Here is a 17,573-nt window from a genome sequence, read left to right on the forward strand (position 1 = left end):
AACTGACACTCAATGGGAAAAATATTGATCAAGTGTCAAGATATAAATATCTTGGTTGCTGGCTTAATGAACGGTGGGATCCAGAAATAGATATAAAGACAAGGATTGAAGTTGCACGGCAGTCTTTCATGAAAATGAGAACACTATTCTGCAATAAAGACCTAAACATAGAAGTCAGATGCCGAATGCTGAAATGCTACGTGTGGTCTATTCTGCTCTATTGAGTTGAAACATGGACATTGAAGGCGACAACCATCAAGAAAATTGAAGCCTTTGAGATGTGGCTATACAGAAGAATGCTAAAGATATCATGGACAGAAAAAATTACCAATGAAGATGTCTTAAAATCCATTGGCAAAGCTAAACATCTTGTACAAATAATCAAGAAACGAAAAACATCATATCTTGGCCACATCATGAGAAACAGCAAATACCAACTTCTACAAACTATTTTGATAGAAAGAATTGGTGGCAAAGGAACTAGAGGAAGAAAAAGAATATCATGGTTTGACAACATCAAGACGTGGACAGTAAAGAGCAGTGCACAACTGCTCAGATTAGCACAACAGCGCAGTTTGTTCGCCAAGATGGTCGCTGACCTTCGATAGAAGATAGCACAATAAGAAGAAGATTTATTAATAAATTCATTACTGATTAGGGAAAAAAAAGTTTTTTTGTTGGTATATGAAGCACTCCCACTTAAAATTTTCACCGGCCGCCACTGCACAGGACAAAATTTAATTGACGAATTAAATCAATGATAAGCATTAGATAAGTACCATGTTATAAAGAGATTGGAGACATTAGTTACTTGAAGAGTAAGCAAGGTCCGCACAGTTAGCCTAGTGGCTGTGCACTTCACAACCATATGCCTGGGGAAGGATTGTCCTAGGTTCGATTCCTGTCGGTGACAGGAGCTGAAGGATCTTCCTCAGCCAGAGCCAAGTTAGCCGTCTTGGACGTGGACAGTCAGTTTTTTCCCCCAGTTTATCCTGGGTTTTTCATCCCGCAAAGCAGGCAAATTGGCCTTGAGAACTCAACACTATGGACATAGTATACACCGGAGCATAGGGCTGACCACCTTATCCTGTGAACGGTTTGAGGTCCGATGATTAATGAACCCTCGACACTAAGGTAAAAGAGGGGGGGGGGGAGAAGATGATGAGATGAGACTAAGCAAGGTCTTTGTCAGCTGCTTGTATTTTCTCAGGTATAGGCTCAAAATGCATCCTTTTCATGATTCTCTTGTATTATTTTCTCTCTCTTTAGGAGAACAGAATGAAAGGAGCTTGTGTTTACAAATAATATACCGGTAATACATATAATATATGTTTTATTTTTATGAAAATTACACAAGGTAAGTCAGTTATTTATAAAATATTACAATATGACACAGAAAACAAGGAATATATATTATAAATTAAACTGAAATATATATTGATTTTTAATTGACCAGTGATTTATAAACATACAACACCAACAAGTTTCACCAACAGGGCTGTTCTGCTTCTAACAGTAAGAGAAAACTCAAAGTGTTACTCCATTTTCTCTAATACAGAGAAAATGGAGTAACACTATCATATAAATTAAAACAGACACATAACATTATACACATGGAGCGTATTGCATTAGTCACTGTTGTGTAAGCATGCTCTGTAGTTTTGAGTGAAATTAAATTCTGGCAGACTGAGCGATCTTATTAAGGTTTTCCCATATGTCAGCTATTATCATTTTAATTTATACGATAGTGTTACTCCATTTTCTCTGTACTTGCCACTTTGAGTTTTCTCTTACTGTTATAAGCCCTGAAGAAGCCGAACAGCTCCGTTGGCGAAACTTGCTGGCGTTGTATGTTTATAAATCACTGGTCAATTAAAAATCAATATAATATATATTTCAGTTTAATTTATCTAATTCAGTGACCTAATATAGCTTAACAATGAATATATATTATATAAAATGCTAAAAAAATGAAGAGCAAAATGATGCAAAAATAACAGATGAAGGAATTATCTTGTCTCTAAATAATGTTTAATATTCTTCAGACGAGTTAAATGAGTTTCAACTATTGCTTGAATATTTATGATCCATGACAATAATTTAGGAGCATGGACAAGGAGAATTTCATGGATCTCAGTATCTTCTTTTCCATCACTATATGATGAGAATGTCATGGTACTATTAGTAAGTACTGAAAACAAAAATAAATGCGCTGTCGGAAAAATATTTATTTTGAAGTCATACTTAATGAAATAATATATACATTAGCATGTCCAAATAAAAATACAGTACACATCAGTTAATAATCTAAGAACTCAAAGATTCAAATTATAACCTGATATGAAAAAAAAAGTAATAAATAAAATATATATAAACATGAAAACCGTTTTCTCAATGGTACTAAAATTCTGAATTTTATGAGGAGGAAAAAAAAAAAAGATAAATTAATCAAACATACTGATGTGCAGTGGTTTGATCGGTTTCTGAAGGGGGGGGGAATCACCAGTGCTAGACTGGTCTGGAGTCAGTTTATTTATGGCAATTTCAGATTGCATTCCTAAAGTTTAGGAGAATAAATAAAGTAGAGATAAAATGAAAGAATTATACAGGAGCTTCTGAGAAAGAGGATGTTATTGTAAGAATCCAGCAGCACAAAGAGAATAAGATGCATGCTAAGAAGGTGACAAATATAATGAGGAAAGAGAAATTGGCATATGCAAGGAGACTGGCTGAAGCAATAAAGCAAAATCTAGAGAATTCTGCTGTTATGGTACTAGCAGAAAAAAGAGAGGTGAATATGAAAGACTGATTTTATTTGGTTTAGATGGAACACAAGTCACATCTGCTGAAGATATAGTGGAAATGTTTCAATGATCATTCTGCTAGTGTATTTCACGTACGGGATTAGGAGCAGTGTTGAATAACAACAGGAAGGAGAACAGAAGACAGTTCAAGAATAGGAAGTGTTTGGAATATTAAATAACCTTGAGGTTAATAAGACTGTGGGACTAGACAGGATATCACCATGTATATTATGGCAATGTGTGAAAGAGCTTCATTGCCTTTCACTTAGTTGTTTAACAGAACTCTGGCAACAAGAACAGTCCAAGATGAATGAAAAGAAGAAAAAAAATAGTGCCACTGCTTAAGGGAGAATCCAAGCCATGTCACCATGTCAAATGATTTTGGGTTTTGCTAGAGCATCTGATCAATGCTAAGCTACTGTTGAAACTGTATATAAAAAATGAAATATGTATGTATGTATGTATATTATATGTTTGCCAGCCTGGTTGGCTGAGTGGTTAGCATATCCGCTCTCCAGCCAAAAGGCTGCGGGTTCAAATCCCGCTGTGGGCATGGATGTTTGTGATTGTCTGTGAAAATACTAGTGGTGGTGGGCAGTAGATGGCACTGGTGTAAATGATGATGGCAGTTGCAGTAGTTAGTGAATTGAGTGATGGAGTTATGGAGCAGGTGCCCACGCTTGATGAGTCCTTGGAGGTTTCATGTAATAATAATATCAATGATATATATCAGAGTGTCAGAAGAGATATTCAACTGTTTACTGATGATGCTGAATTAGGAAGCACAATGTTAGGAAGTTCTGATGTATGTTGTTTTAAGAGGATTTGAACAGGTTGGTCTTAGACTGAAGAACGGAATTAACATATTTCAATTTTAGTAATGTACAGTTATGTACATTACTAAAATTATGTAGAGGATAGAACTAGGTTTTTCTTATTGGAGGGAACATTGCTTCAGGAGGATGCAAGAGATCTGGCAATCTTGGTAGATAAGGAAATAAAGTTCAGGGAACACAACACAAAAGTTGTAAGAGTCATCCAGCAAAGTACTGCTATAACACAAAAAATGCTGTGTAGATAGAGATTTATGTGTACTGATCTGGTCACATGGCTATATTGGCAATAAAGAAACATTGGGGAGTGTAGAGGAAAATAACAGACTCTTGGAACTTTGGAATATCAAGTATGAGAAGGATTGAGGAAATGTAGTCTTCAGAGCTTGGCAGATAGATAAGTTGGTGAGAGGAGCCAATAGACAGATACAGAGGAATTATTGCATGGGATAATGAGCACAAGAATGAGAGATCATATCTGGAAGCTGTATAGAGATAAACTGAATGAGGAAGTGAAAAGAAGATTTTTGTTTGGCAGGTAGTGAATGGGTGATGAGTGCTGCAACACTGACTGTATTCAAAGCAAGGTACAATAGTAACTGTGGTGTGTGTGAGTGTTTGACGTCCTGAGATGAGTCTTTGGATTATATGCATGCTCAGACAAAATTTTTTCATGTGAAAGACATTTTCACAAGAATATCAACAATTAGCAACTTATATATATTAAGGGGTCATTTTTTCTTCTTAATTCAAATGTCCTAGTGATAGACAAAAAGGTTTCAAAATAGAAAATAGAGAATATGATCAGAAAGAGGGAATTAAATGTTTTAAAGTTAGCACCAGCCTGGTTTGCCAAGTGGATAGCATATCCACTCTGCCAACAAGATGTAGATTTGAATCTCACTATAGCCATGAATGTGACCAGTGTGGTCACATTCATCATCAATTTCATGATATGAACCAACAAGGTGTGTTCAGGTTACTATGACAGCATTATATTATTAAGTTTACATTATAATTACATCATGAAAATTATGGAAACAACTACCGTGTTAGAGTAAAACTTTAGTTTAATATAAACCAAAATAAACACTCAACGTTTCAACCTTCACATTAAGGTCATCATCTGGAGTATACACATACAAAGAAATAAGCTGCACTACAATCTATATGGTATGCTAAAGTTACTGATCAACCATTAAAACTATTAGACTGACTTCTGGTAAGAAAAAAAACTATTACATCAAAGCTAGAGTCCTGTTATTATTATTATCTATTAGGTTACAAAATTAAATTAAGCTGGAGAGCAACATGTTCACACACACACACACACACACACACACACACACACACACACACACACACACACACACACACACACACACACACACACACACAAAAAATTGCTCATATAAGTATACATATAAATTACAATAAACCAGAATGGATAGTGGACAATAAAAGCTGAAAAACTGCTTAGAGTCCTAAGTCAGGGTTTACTGGAAAATTAAGTGGGCTGAATGTGTGCCATCCAAATTCTTGGGATTTTTATGCCACCATTATTGTTAAGATTAGGGTTAATCAAAATTTCACAGACTTCTTTAAATTTCCGTTCATACCAAGTTTTTGTATGATGTAAAGAACAAGTACTTTTCCAATCAATTTGGTGTAGGGTGTTAAGAGCATGATCTGAGAGGCCTGCTTTAGCAAAATTGTTAAATTTAATGTACTATTTGTGTTCTTCTTCTTCTTCTTTTTTTTTTTTTTTTTTTAATTTTACGGATAGGGACTATAAGGTAAGTTACAGGTGCAATAGATGCAGTAAACTCCACGAGGAGTTTAATGAGTTTAGAGGAGATGAATGTTTTTTTAATTTTAAAGGTGGCTTAAAAGTAGCATTAAGATTATTCTATAATTCTGTAAATTTCTACAATTCTTTTATTAAACATATAACATTATTATATTATAATATTATTTGTATATAATAATGTTATATTCTTATAACATAAGAATATAACATTATTATATTCTATTATAAATTCTATAAATATTTAAATTCTATAAATTTTTTCTGATAACCCTTTGATGTATGGGACAGCTATGGTTTTACTATAATCTCTATTATTTTTTGATGAAGTTTTATGAAGAACTTTATTAATAGTATTTTTGCTATAGCCATTATTTATAAATGTATTGCTAATAATTTGTAATTCTTGTTTAAGAGCTTGTTCATTAGAGCAAACTGTTATAGCTCTGATGAGAGAAGAATTAGCTCTAAATTTCTTCTCTTATAGAATAAATTTCCACCCAACATTATGACTCTCTTTGCCCACATACTACATTCCGGTTACTTCATGTGGCAAAATAATTTTTACAAAAAAGAAGGTACGGTCATGGACTCACCACTATCTCCCCATTTGCTAACTTTTATATGGAAGCTTTTGAGCAATGTGCTCTAGATTCCTTTAGAACAATAGCTTTAATTCCACATTAGCAAAATTCTGCTAAAAATTATTTAAAACAGAATTTATTCAAAAATAGATTGTCTACTGGATGAAGACCAATTTGGATTCAGAAAGATCTGAATAAAAAAACAAGAGAGGCAATACTCTGTTTAAGAACAATAATTGAGAGAAGAATAGACTTAAGTAAAAATACTTACATTTATTTCCTTGATTTAGAGAAAGCATTCGATAAAGTAAACCAGCAAATACTCCTAAATTGTCTAACTAATATTGGCATAGACTTGAGGGATAGGAAAATAATTTATCAAATTTAAAAAATCAAAATGGACTGATTAAAATCAATGACAAGGAAAAAATAATAAATATAAGGAGTGGAGTAAGACTAGGATGTATACTTTAACCACTTTTATTTAATTTATATATTGAAAATGCCATTCAGGAAACTAAAGATAAAATAAATAGTGGCATAAAGATAAATGGTGACCAAGTCGTGTATGAGATTTGCCAATGACATAGCCCTTGTAGCAGAAAACAGAAGAACATTAAAAATACTAGGATTACTAAATAATAATCTTGAAAAATATAAAATGAAAATCAACACAGATAAGACTAAAATCCTTGTTACAGGCAAACCCCTATCAATATAGAGCATATAGACATCAGAGGAAACAAATAAAACAAATAAAAAGCTTTAAATACTTAGGAAGTCTAATAACAGAAGACATAATATCAAGAATAAACAATGTAAAAGCCCAATCAATTCTTTAATATGAAAAGCATTTTAATAAGAAACTTTAACCTACGATTGAAAAAAAAAAAATCAATAAAGACATTGATATGGAGCATCACACTATATGGATTCTAGGCAGAGAAGATGCAAGAAGATTGGAGGCTTTTGAAATGTGGTGCTGGTGGCACACGAACAAAATAAAATGGACAGGAAAAAAAAAAAAAAAATCAAACAAACAAGTCCTGAGAGACATAAGCGAAACAAGTAGTCTAATTAGATCAATCCAAATTAGAAGGGATATGTGGTATGGAGATATATTTCAGCATCATGGACTTGTGAAAAGAATAACTGAAGGCAAAATAGAGAGGAAAAGAAAAAGAAGAGCCAGACCAAGGAAAAACTTTGATGAAGTCAAAGAAAGCATGGGTTTGAAGAGTTACCAAGAGATTAAGAAGAAAGCCAATGACAGAGCAGAATGGAAGAAATTGCTGCTGAGCTACCAGTCCCAAGACTGATGCAAATGATGAGTACCATCTGAATGTGACATCTCTCTCTCTTTTTATCTATCATTCTGTCCTGCTTGGTGCAGTGTCTGCATTTTCCCCCCCCTTTTTCCATTGTATTGTGACGATTGTGATTGTGAAAGACAATCACAATCGTCAATGCCCTAGGCAGGATTCGAACATGCAGCCTCTTGGGTGGAGAGCAGATACACTAGCCACACAGCCAACCAGGCCATGTCTCTCTCTCTAAATATATTTTTTTTAAAATATAGATTAAATGACTATAAGCCAAGAGATAAAAATAGAAACACTATTTTAATTAAGTATACTGCACAACTATCTTCGTCTTCTTAGAAGACTTCTTCATGTGTATAACATGAGGGAACTACCTACCAATAAACATTGCAAAAAAAAAATCTATACATTAAAGCATTAGTGTATTAACGTTTGAAGCTGTTCTGTGTATCTCTTTATTGTTGATCATGCACATGCGTTCAAGGTCTTGTGAATGCTAAAGTTGGATAGCAGTGCAATGACAGTCTGAGAGATTATAGCTGAGGTTAGTGTTGAGATGTACTGGATGGAGGACAATTTCTTTAGATTCTACAATTCTTCTTTCCAATTCATCATAGCATTGAAAGATATTTTTCAATTTGTCCCATAAGACTGGATGAATGATACTGTTTTCATTGTTAGCATCAGCAGAATTCAGAACATGGTTCGACAGAGCACTTGCTCTGGTTCTGCCATATGTGACATGTTTTATGTTATTCTCGAATGTAATTATCCATCTGGCCAAAATAAGGCATGTCACAGTTGCACCAAATACGGTAAAAGCTAGGATATTTCAGGTTGTTATGTTTTTGCTTGGGCATACTGAACAAGGAATGGAGTTTAAGTAGAGGAGTGAAAGAAGTCCAGATGTTATACTTTTTATGAACTTTTGCCAATTTTGGCAAAACAGAACTGATATATGGTAGGGATATGTAGCCTTTTTCACTATTTCTATATTCAATATGGCAAGGAGGTGGTTTAAATAGTAGCTTATTAACTGTTTGTTTTCAATAACATTTTACTGAAAGGTTGTAAGAAGAAATTGAAGTTCTTTGTTAATATCTTCTTCTTCACAGAGGAGGGAGTGAGCACATTTGCCTTGCATAGAAATAATGCCAAGTTCTTGAGGTGGATAGTGATGGAGTTATCTATTGGTATGAGTTGGTTTACTGTAAATAGATTTTTAATTTCTCAGATATACAAGTGGGTCTGATATCCAGAAATGTATGAGAGCCATCAATCTCTAATTCTGCAGTAATTTGGATTTTGGGATGTTGACTGTCGAGGTGGTCAAAGAAAGTCTTTAAAGACTCAGGTCTGTGACTCCAAATTAGGAAGATGTCATCAATATATCTTTTCCACAATCTTGGTTTCAATGGGCAAAACACCCAAGCAAAAACATAACTTGAAATATCCCAGTGTTCACCGTATCTGGTGCAACTGCAACATGTCTTATTTTGGCCAGACCGAAAACTCCATCGAATTACATCTAGAGGAACATAAACGAGACGTCACACATGGCAGAACCAAAGCAAGTGCTATGTTGAACCATGTCCAGAATTCTACTGACACTAATGATGAAAACTATCATTCATCCAGTCTTATGGGACAAATCAGAAAATATTTTTCGATGCTATGATGAACTGGAAAGAAGAATTGTAAAATCTAAAGAAATCATCCTCCATTCAGTACATCTCAACACTCTTGGCTTATAGTCGTTTAATCTATATTTTAAAAAATAAGTCTTTCAGCCAAGTAAAGATGAATTCAGCAGGCTTGATAAAGTAACAGAAGGTTCAGTTGCTGTTTGAGTAGGTATCTGGTTTCTTGCATTTGACTTTTTCCACATCGGATTTGGATTTTACAGTTTTTTTTTTTTTTTTTTTTCTAATTAACAGATATGGTGGCTGTACTATAGGCTGAATGTAAAATAGGTTTTTGACTCGAAATGCCAAATTTTTATCTTGAAGTTCTTTGACATTCTTGATAAAGATAAAATGCTTGGATAGTGGTCATGTGTTTTGCATGGAGATAGTGGAGGAAATCTCTCATTTGAGTAAGGATTGCTTCATTTATTTGGAAAGAGCAAATGCTTGGATAGGAAGAACAAAACAGTACCCGTACCATGGAAAAGAGGAGAAGATATCAGTGATATCATTCCATCTGGAATGATTATCCAGCTTAATTTCTTCAAAATAAAAGATCGATGCATGGCAATCCAATCAATTTATCTTCTATACTAACAATATGATAAAATCAACAGCCATTTTTTTCCCTTTAAGGAAGTTCACTCAACTAGCATGTCCTGTGAAGAGCAAAGTTACAGCTTTTATTCCTGTTGGCATAACAATATCTATTCTGTGACACAGGTGTTGTGCTAGCAAACTTACTGGACTGATGATTGGAAAAAAAATAAAAAAATACTGTATTAACTTGAATATAACTCGCCCTTGTATATATATCTTGCACCCATAATTTTACAAAAAAAGAAGTTAAAAAGTTGTGTATACACCTTGCACATAAAAAAAGTTTAAAACTTTAAGAAATAGATAGTGAATGTTGTTATGCAGTTTCAGATATTTTGGAATTAGGCTGAAGAAAATCAGCATTTCAGCTAAACAGCGTTTCCCAAACTTTTCTGACGGAACACTTCACAAATCCTGAAATTTTCACGGAACATCTTGGTTATTCAGTAATGTATTAATTAATAATTAATTGTTAATTTAGCTGATTTTTATTATTAATTAATAATTAATTAAACACCAATTAAACAAAACATCATTAAATTAATTTGTGCTGATTTTCATTGACATATCCCATTCTGATCACCAAAAATTTATGATATTATTAAGGTACTTATGAATGGATGCAGACTTTTTCTCCTGTGTGCTGGTACTTTTCCCCTCCTTTTGTACATCCTGGAGATCGCTTTGTAGGCTGGTGGTAGATGACTCGCTATTTGTTGCATCACAAACACCTTCAATAAGAGATTTCTTAATACCAAAATTAAACAAAGTCCCTTGTCTCTTATTCATATTAAAATTTAAATCTGCAGGCCTATTACTTTTAAAAAATCACAGCACTACGGTTTCAAAACTTTCACCCTACAACACGAACTTGCGAAGAAAGTATTCAGTATTATTAGATTTGAGAACCGGATACAGACTACTTGATCTTCAATTTTAGTGGAAAAATTTTCTTTATACTTCCTTGCTGACTGTTCACTAACATTTGCAACACAGATATTATTTCTTTCAGTTTTGAAAACAGAGGATACGCTGCCCATTGTAATCGGCAATTTTTATGACTGGTCATAAACAGCAGTATTCCCTTTCCCAAATGTTGCAAGGTTTCGATGCGTGAAAATTAACAATAATTCATGAATACTTCCATGTTTAAAAATACACGCCTTGATCACTAACATTTGTTACACAGATGTTATTAGGCGTTCTGGGTCTGAGCTTTTCGACATATTCAAGAATATTATTCTCCTCAGAATATTTCCACTATAAAATATTTATTCATGAAAAATGCTCAGAAAACTAAAATGACAAATTCCAGGAGAACTTCTCGCGTAACACTGGTGTTCTGCAGAACACAGTTTGGGAAACCCTGAGCTAAACATTTAGGCTTGCCTTTGTTGTTAATACCACACAAATCACATGCATAGAGATGGAAGTAACCACTAGAGGAAATATGGGAATGAGAGAATTGACTTCTACTCGGTGTTGGATTGCACAGGGATGGATTAAGAGACTATCATTAGAACTGTTGCAACTGGATTTTGAGAGTTTCGGAATGATTTTGTAAGAAATAATTAATTAGAGAAGCATTGTTGCTAAAAGCTTCAAATATATCGCGTGATGAAGGTGAGCAGCTGATCACGTAAATAACATTGATAATAAAAATTTAAAAGCATTCATTTTATAAATAATGTGTGCAATTATAAATTATAATGAATACTGGGGGTTTAATTATAAATGTCAATTTAGTTTTTTCCTTATTTTTGAGTAAATATGGTGGTAATAATTTACATTCAGCAAGTGTCAAGACCTTCACACCACCTTTAAGGAACGAAGAGAACAGATGATTTTGACTTCTGAACTAATCTACAATTCTCACCTTCATGTAGTGCACCTTATTAGTATGTATCCACTAGGTACTGAAAGAACAGGCATGGGTTGGCAATTTGGAACTTAGCTGACCAAATTGTATTCTATTGGCTTAAACCACAAGTAACATGAGAGTGCAACATATGCCAGCTGGAGTGTCGATCGGTTAACCAAGGCCCCTGTTTCTTTCATCAGGGAACCAGGGCAAATAGTGAAAAATCAACTACTGGAACAAACCCAGTATCAGAAGAACTGAAGATAGCAACCATCAATATAAGGAGTATTAATGGAAAGAAAATCAAGTTTGCTGAAGAACTAGAAAAGTATGCAGATATAATTGGCAACACTGAATAATAATGATAAACTAAATAATAAACTTTTTGATTGAAAGGATTTTTCAAAACACTAAAATTATATAGGGTAAATGGAACATTGTATAGGGCAATACAGTCTATATTTAATTTGAAGTCAGCAGTCAGAATTGAAAGGAACACACATGAAGATGATTTGATGTAAAATCAGGTGTAAGACAAGAATGCACATTATCTCCACTCTTATTCATCATCCATATGGATCACATTATGAAATAAAGTGGCATTAACCAGATATTAGAACTGGAGATATCAAATTTGACTCTTTACTTTATGTAGCTGATGTACTCCTAATCACACCTGGTGCTAGTCTTATTCTCTAACTAAACCAAATAACAGCTGTAACAAATTTGGCATGAAAATCAACAATAAAAAAGACCAACTATGAAAATTTCAGCTGCATTCTGAATGGAGAGCTTATAGAAAAGTAAAATATTTCAAATATTAAATTAAATTAAATCTTAGAATAAGCAAAGCTGGTATGGTGGGAAGCCAGTTGAATAAATTTATACAGAATAAGAGAGAAATTAGCCAAAACACTAAACTAGCAGGATAGTGTTCAAACCAGTTTTAAGTTAAAGATCTGAGAGTTGGGTTAGAAATAAAGCACTTGATGAATAATTTATGAGACCACAAATATGAGTGTTCTTAGAAAAATTACAGGCCTGAACAGATGGCATCACTGGAAGAATCATTAAAAATGAAGACATTAGGAAGAAACTTGACAGTTTGCAGAGCAGGTCTAATCTAAGGTGGTATGGCCACTTAAATAGAATGGGAGAGGAAAGGTTAGCAAAACCTGTTTGATGCCAAGATCACAGGAAAAACAAAGTCTATTGATCGACTGAGTCAGAAGTGATTTAGAAGAACAAAATGTTTGATATGATAATATTGGAATTCTGACAAGTAACAAACAAATTTGGAGAAAAACTGCTGTAGGAGATTATTTTAATCATATAGTGCTGTCATAGCAGTATGAACACCCCCCCTTGAGAGCACACATCAGGAAATTGATGATGATACATTCAGCATGAATGATTCTGATCACCAGTTTGTAAATACAGTTCAAATTCACTTTAGTTAATTCAGAATAGCATCACAGAATAACACAGTTATTGAGTTTGTTCCGGACTTTTCAGTACAGGAAAAATTCGCTTAACATGAGTTCGATATGTGTGATAAACAGTTAACGCAATTGAGTGAAATGATACTATTTCCCACTTTAAGCGAGTGATTAATCACGTTAACGGAAATTTTTTTACGTTACATAAAATTTTTTGTCACCAATCTGCAGTGAGCAGAAAAGCTGGAAGTCATTAAAAGACATGAGAGTGACACTAGTAATACAATGATTGTGCAAGACCTGGCATACGGCGAGTCTACAATTTGGACTATATTAAATAAGAGTAAAGAATGCAAAGAACAAGGAAAAATTGCTACTGCTTCTTTAAGCATACAGATCACCCAAAATAGAAGACATTTAATGATCGAGATGGAGCGTCTTCTATTACTCTGGATTGAGGATTTTAACCAAAAAAGAATACCTCTTAGTACAGGGAATATTCAGGCAAAAGTTCTCAATATTTTTACCTCGTTGAAAGAAACCAAATCAAATTTCAAGAGGAATGTGAAAGCTTTACTGCGAGTTTAGGATGATTTGACTGTTTTAAAAAATTTAACTAAACTGCATAACGTAAGAATAACTGGGGAATCTGGTAGTGCTGATAAAGATTCTGCGGCCAAGTTTCCTGAAGAATTGCAAAGGATAATTCAAGAGGATGATTGGCAAATATTCAACATTGACGAAATTGGTCTCTTTTGGAAGTGTATGCCAACAAAAACTTTCCTACAGAAGGTGACTTTAAACTCAAGCCTATGTTAGTTAATTGTGCACAAAATCCAAGATCTAACATTATTGAAGAAATCAGTACAATTGTAAAAGAACTTGGATTTAATGAACTGGATAATGAAGATGTGAGAAACTTGCTCGATTCCCATTCAGCACATTTAAGCGAGAATGATCTCTTTTGACTATATATTTGGCTCAATCCTTTATCCAAGTGTAAGCAAACAAAGTTTTCGGCTGAAGTATTTCCAGGACAGGGGCAACTCATGGTAAAGGTGGTATAAGTTCTCATCACTTGCCTTAGTATTTCCCATAATGCAAAACATCTCCTTGTGAGAGATGTATAATGCTATGCATTAAGGGAAAGGGCCATTACCCAGATGGGTTTCGACCATTTTTGAGGTCTCATCAGTGGGAGCTAGACCCAGAGGTGGTGATACTAAGGTGGAAGTAATGGAGAAGTCATATTTACCTATACCAGTTGCCAAAAAGTGTCACACCTTATTATTAAAATTCTCTGGATTAGAGATGAGTTGATGGAAGTTTTTTCACTTGGCTATGCTACCAATCATATATTTGGTTTAATCCTTTATCCAAGTGTAAGCAAACAAAGTTTGTACCTGAAGTATTTTCCTTGGACTGGGGCAATTCGTGGTAAAAGTCCTCATCCCTTGCCTTAGTATCTCCCATAATGCAAAGCACATCTCCTTGCGGACATGTATAATGCTATGCATTAAGGGAAGGGCCACTACCCAGACCAGTTTCGACCATTGAGGTCTCATCAGTGGGAGCCAGACCCAGAGGTGGTGATACTAAGGTGGAAGTAATGGAGAAGTCATATTTACCTATACCAGTTGCCAAAAGGTATCACACCTTATTATTAAAATTCTCTGGATTAGAGACGAGTTGATAAAGCAAGTGATGAGAACTTATACCACCCTTTACCACGAGTTGCCACGCAAACTTTGTTTGCTTACACTTGGATAAAGGATTAAAACAAATATATAATTGGTAGCATAGCCAAGTGAAAAAACTTCCATCATTTCCTTCAACTAGAAGAACAGCATGCATATGAAGAAAAAGATAAGGAGTGTGAACAAGAAGAGAATGTTACGACTAAGAAGCTAACTGCAAAAGAACTTTAGCTAGTTTTCATATATATTGAGTATTCTAAGGAAATTTTATTTGATGCTGATCCTGATTGGAACAAAGGCTTCGAAGCCTGCCAAAATCTTGATAAAACGATTGCCAGCTATCACAAATTGCACGACAAGATGAAAAGGTTGAACACGATTCAACATCTTTACTTAACTTTTTTTTTGCAGAAAAGTAGCTCAATCAAATGATTAGACATTAAATAAAAATTTAAGCAACTGATTTTTATTAACTTTGATGTTTTTATCCTCTAATATAGCTCATGCCGTAATTTTTTTTCCCAAATTTACGCTAACTGATGGATGAATTATAATTATTCCGGTTGTTTATTGTATTCGCTTAACGTGATTTTGCTTGGCTTGCATTAATTGATGGATTAATTAATCACATTAAGCGAGGTTTTCCTGTCCTTTGTGAAAATGTACAAATTTACAAAATTTGCAAATTTACTTTTATTATAGCATGCATGCATATTCTTCCATTTACTATTATAAGAAATATTTTATCAAAATGGTTGATAATTATTCAAAATTAAACAATTATGAAAATGTATGTACTCCAAACAAATAAATAAAATAGAGAGAGAGAGAGAGAGAGAAAGAGAGATTTTTTATTCCTTCACAATTTTTGTTGATTGCTCCCTCTTATTGTGCACCTGAAGAAGTCTTCTATGAAGACGAAACTAGTTGTGCTTAATTAAACATCATTTTCTACTTTTTATCTCTCGGCTTTCAGTCATTTAATCTTTTAAAAAAATATATCTATCAGTCGAGTAAATACGTTATGTCACACACGCACACAACCAATCCACAAAATCTTGATATAGCTAATTTCGATATCCAGGGATTTATCATTTATGGTGCAATTGCCTGTCATCTTACTATGGACAGACAGTAAAATCAATTGAACTACGTATTGAAGAACATGCATGAGATATTGAATACCGTAGGAGTGAAGTCTCAGCTTTGTCATCATATGTACTCTCTTCAGCTGATCTGCAAGATGCTTTGCAAATGAGATATCAGGTGTTATGGGATAAATCCAAACTATTACACCATTGCTATGACACAACAGAGAGAAAAATCTGACCAAAATATTATCGTCTAATGCCATGGAAATGGGATTAGATCCTAAACATCTAAATATTAACCCAAGTATCAACTTGTTTGAATACATCCTAGCCATCATTAGCCAAACATGTGTTCGCCAATATGTAAACACGCCCAACGTAATGAACAATGCAACAGACAATCAGAAATATTTTAAAATAACATCAGTCTCTTCTACAACTACATAATGGTTGTTATGTTGCCTTTGTTGGTCTTTACTGCTTTGTTTGCTACTTTATGCTTTTACACCTAAAGAAATCCTGTGCAATTAGGATGAACTGCCATGTTGTTAATTAAAATAAATGAATGTTAAATAAAATAAAATTACAATAAATAAATATAAACTCTCAGTTATATATATTACACGATAAGTCTTCTGATTCCATGGAGACATTTTATAATATCATCTTAACCACCTTACCGGCCGTTGTGGATCAAATACGTATCCGCATACGCTTCGTATCCATCATATATTTCATTGTTACAACAATGGTATTAAAATTTTAATAAGCACTTCGCATCCATGATAAAGTGAACGTCTATAGACGTCTTGGCCGGTAGCGTGGTTAATCATAAAATTCCTGACATGCCCTAAAGGGAAGTACAGGATATTATGAAAGCAAGAGCTTAGATCATTACTAACTTCGAATCAACAATTTAACTCCAAATCAATCTGTTATTTGTCAAGACTCCAACGTTCTATCGATATGCTGCAAGTAAAAGAAAGAATGAATAAGAAAGAATAGGTGTGAGGGTTACACATGCAGAAGAGGTTGTTCATTTAATGAGTACCCAGTTAATTAAAAGCTATCAACCTGGTAAACGTAACATTGAGTTCACTTTTACCTCTTCACTAGATGAAGAAACGTAGGTGTGTGAGTCCGAGGTATTAGAGTTGTTGCACAAAGTGAATAAGAATTCAGCAAAACAGAGACTGATGGAATATCAGCATGTGTGCTAAAAGAGTGTTCAGCTGAACTAGACCTTCCTTTGACCGGGATGTTTAATATGAGTCTCAGAACAGGGAAGATTCTGCAGGAATGGAAGGAATGTATGGTAATTCCATTGCACAAGGGTGGTGCAAAGACCGATGTATCCAACTATCACCAATTAGTATCTCAAGAGTGGTGGTGAAGATTTTGAAAAAATTGGTTAGGGTCGACATTCAGAAATGGGTTGACAGTGAATCTGTACTTTGCAATGAACAACATGGATTTACTAAGGGAAGGTCATGTTTTAGCAACTTGCTCACATTCTATAACAACGTTACCATTGAACTAGACAAGGGGAATGGATACACCACGACACTTCTGGATTTTGCTAAAGCTTTTGACAGAATACAGCACAGCAGACTGCTGCATAAATTGGAGAATATCATCATCAAATTCCTGACATGAACCTTCAAGGGGTGTACAGGATATGATAGTACTACATGAAAATTTACATCATGAATAACTTCCCATCTACAATTTTTCTCCAGTCTGTTATTTGTCAAGACTCCAACGTTATCAGATCTTATATTTCTATCATCTAAGGAACTTTGAACCGTATCAATGTTGTTAATTTTAATATCTTAGTCAACCTCTGGGTC

At 34.1% G+C, this 17,573-nt stretch overlaps 1 protein-coding gene across 1 annotated transcript in view; it reads right to left on the reverse strand.

The window, feature by feature from the left end:
- Positions 1–1,316: 1,316 nt before the first annotated feature.
- Positions 1,317–17,573, reverse strand: part of LOC150106486 (uncharacterized) — a 34,379-nt gene continuing 18,122 nt past the window's right edge. Inside the window, exon 3 of the mRNA XM_090392476.1 lies at positions 1,317–2,191. Within this exon, the coding sequence (XP_090248602.1) occupies positions 2,010–2,191 (182 nt within the window). The 3' untranslated portion in view covers positions 1,317–2,009. The remainder of the gene's footprint in view (positions 2,192–17,573) is intronic.

Source organism: Typopeltis vanoorti, chromosome 5 (genome assembly GCF_054136105.1).
Source record: "Typopeltis vanoorti isolate ZY-2024b chromosome 5, IOZ_Tvanoo_1.0, whole genome shotgun sequence".
Lineage (NCBI taxonomy): Eukaryota > Metazoa > Arthropoda > Arachnida > Uropygi > Thelyphonidae > Typopeltis > Typopeltis vanoorti.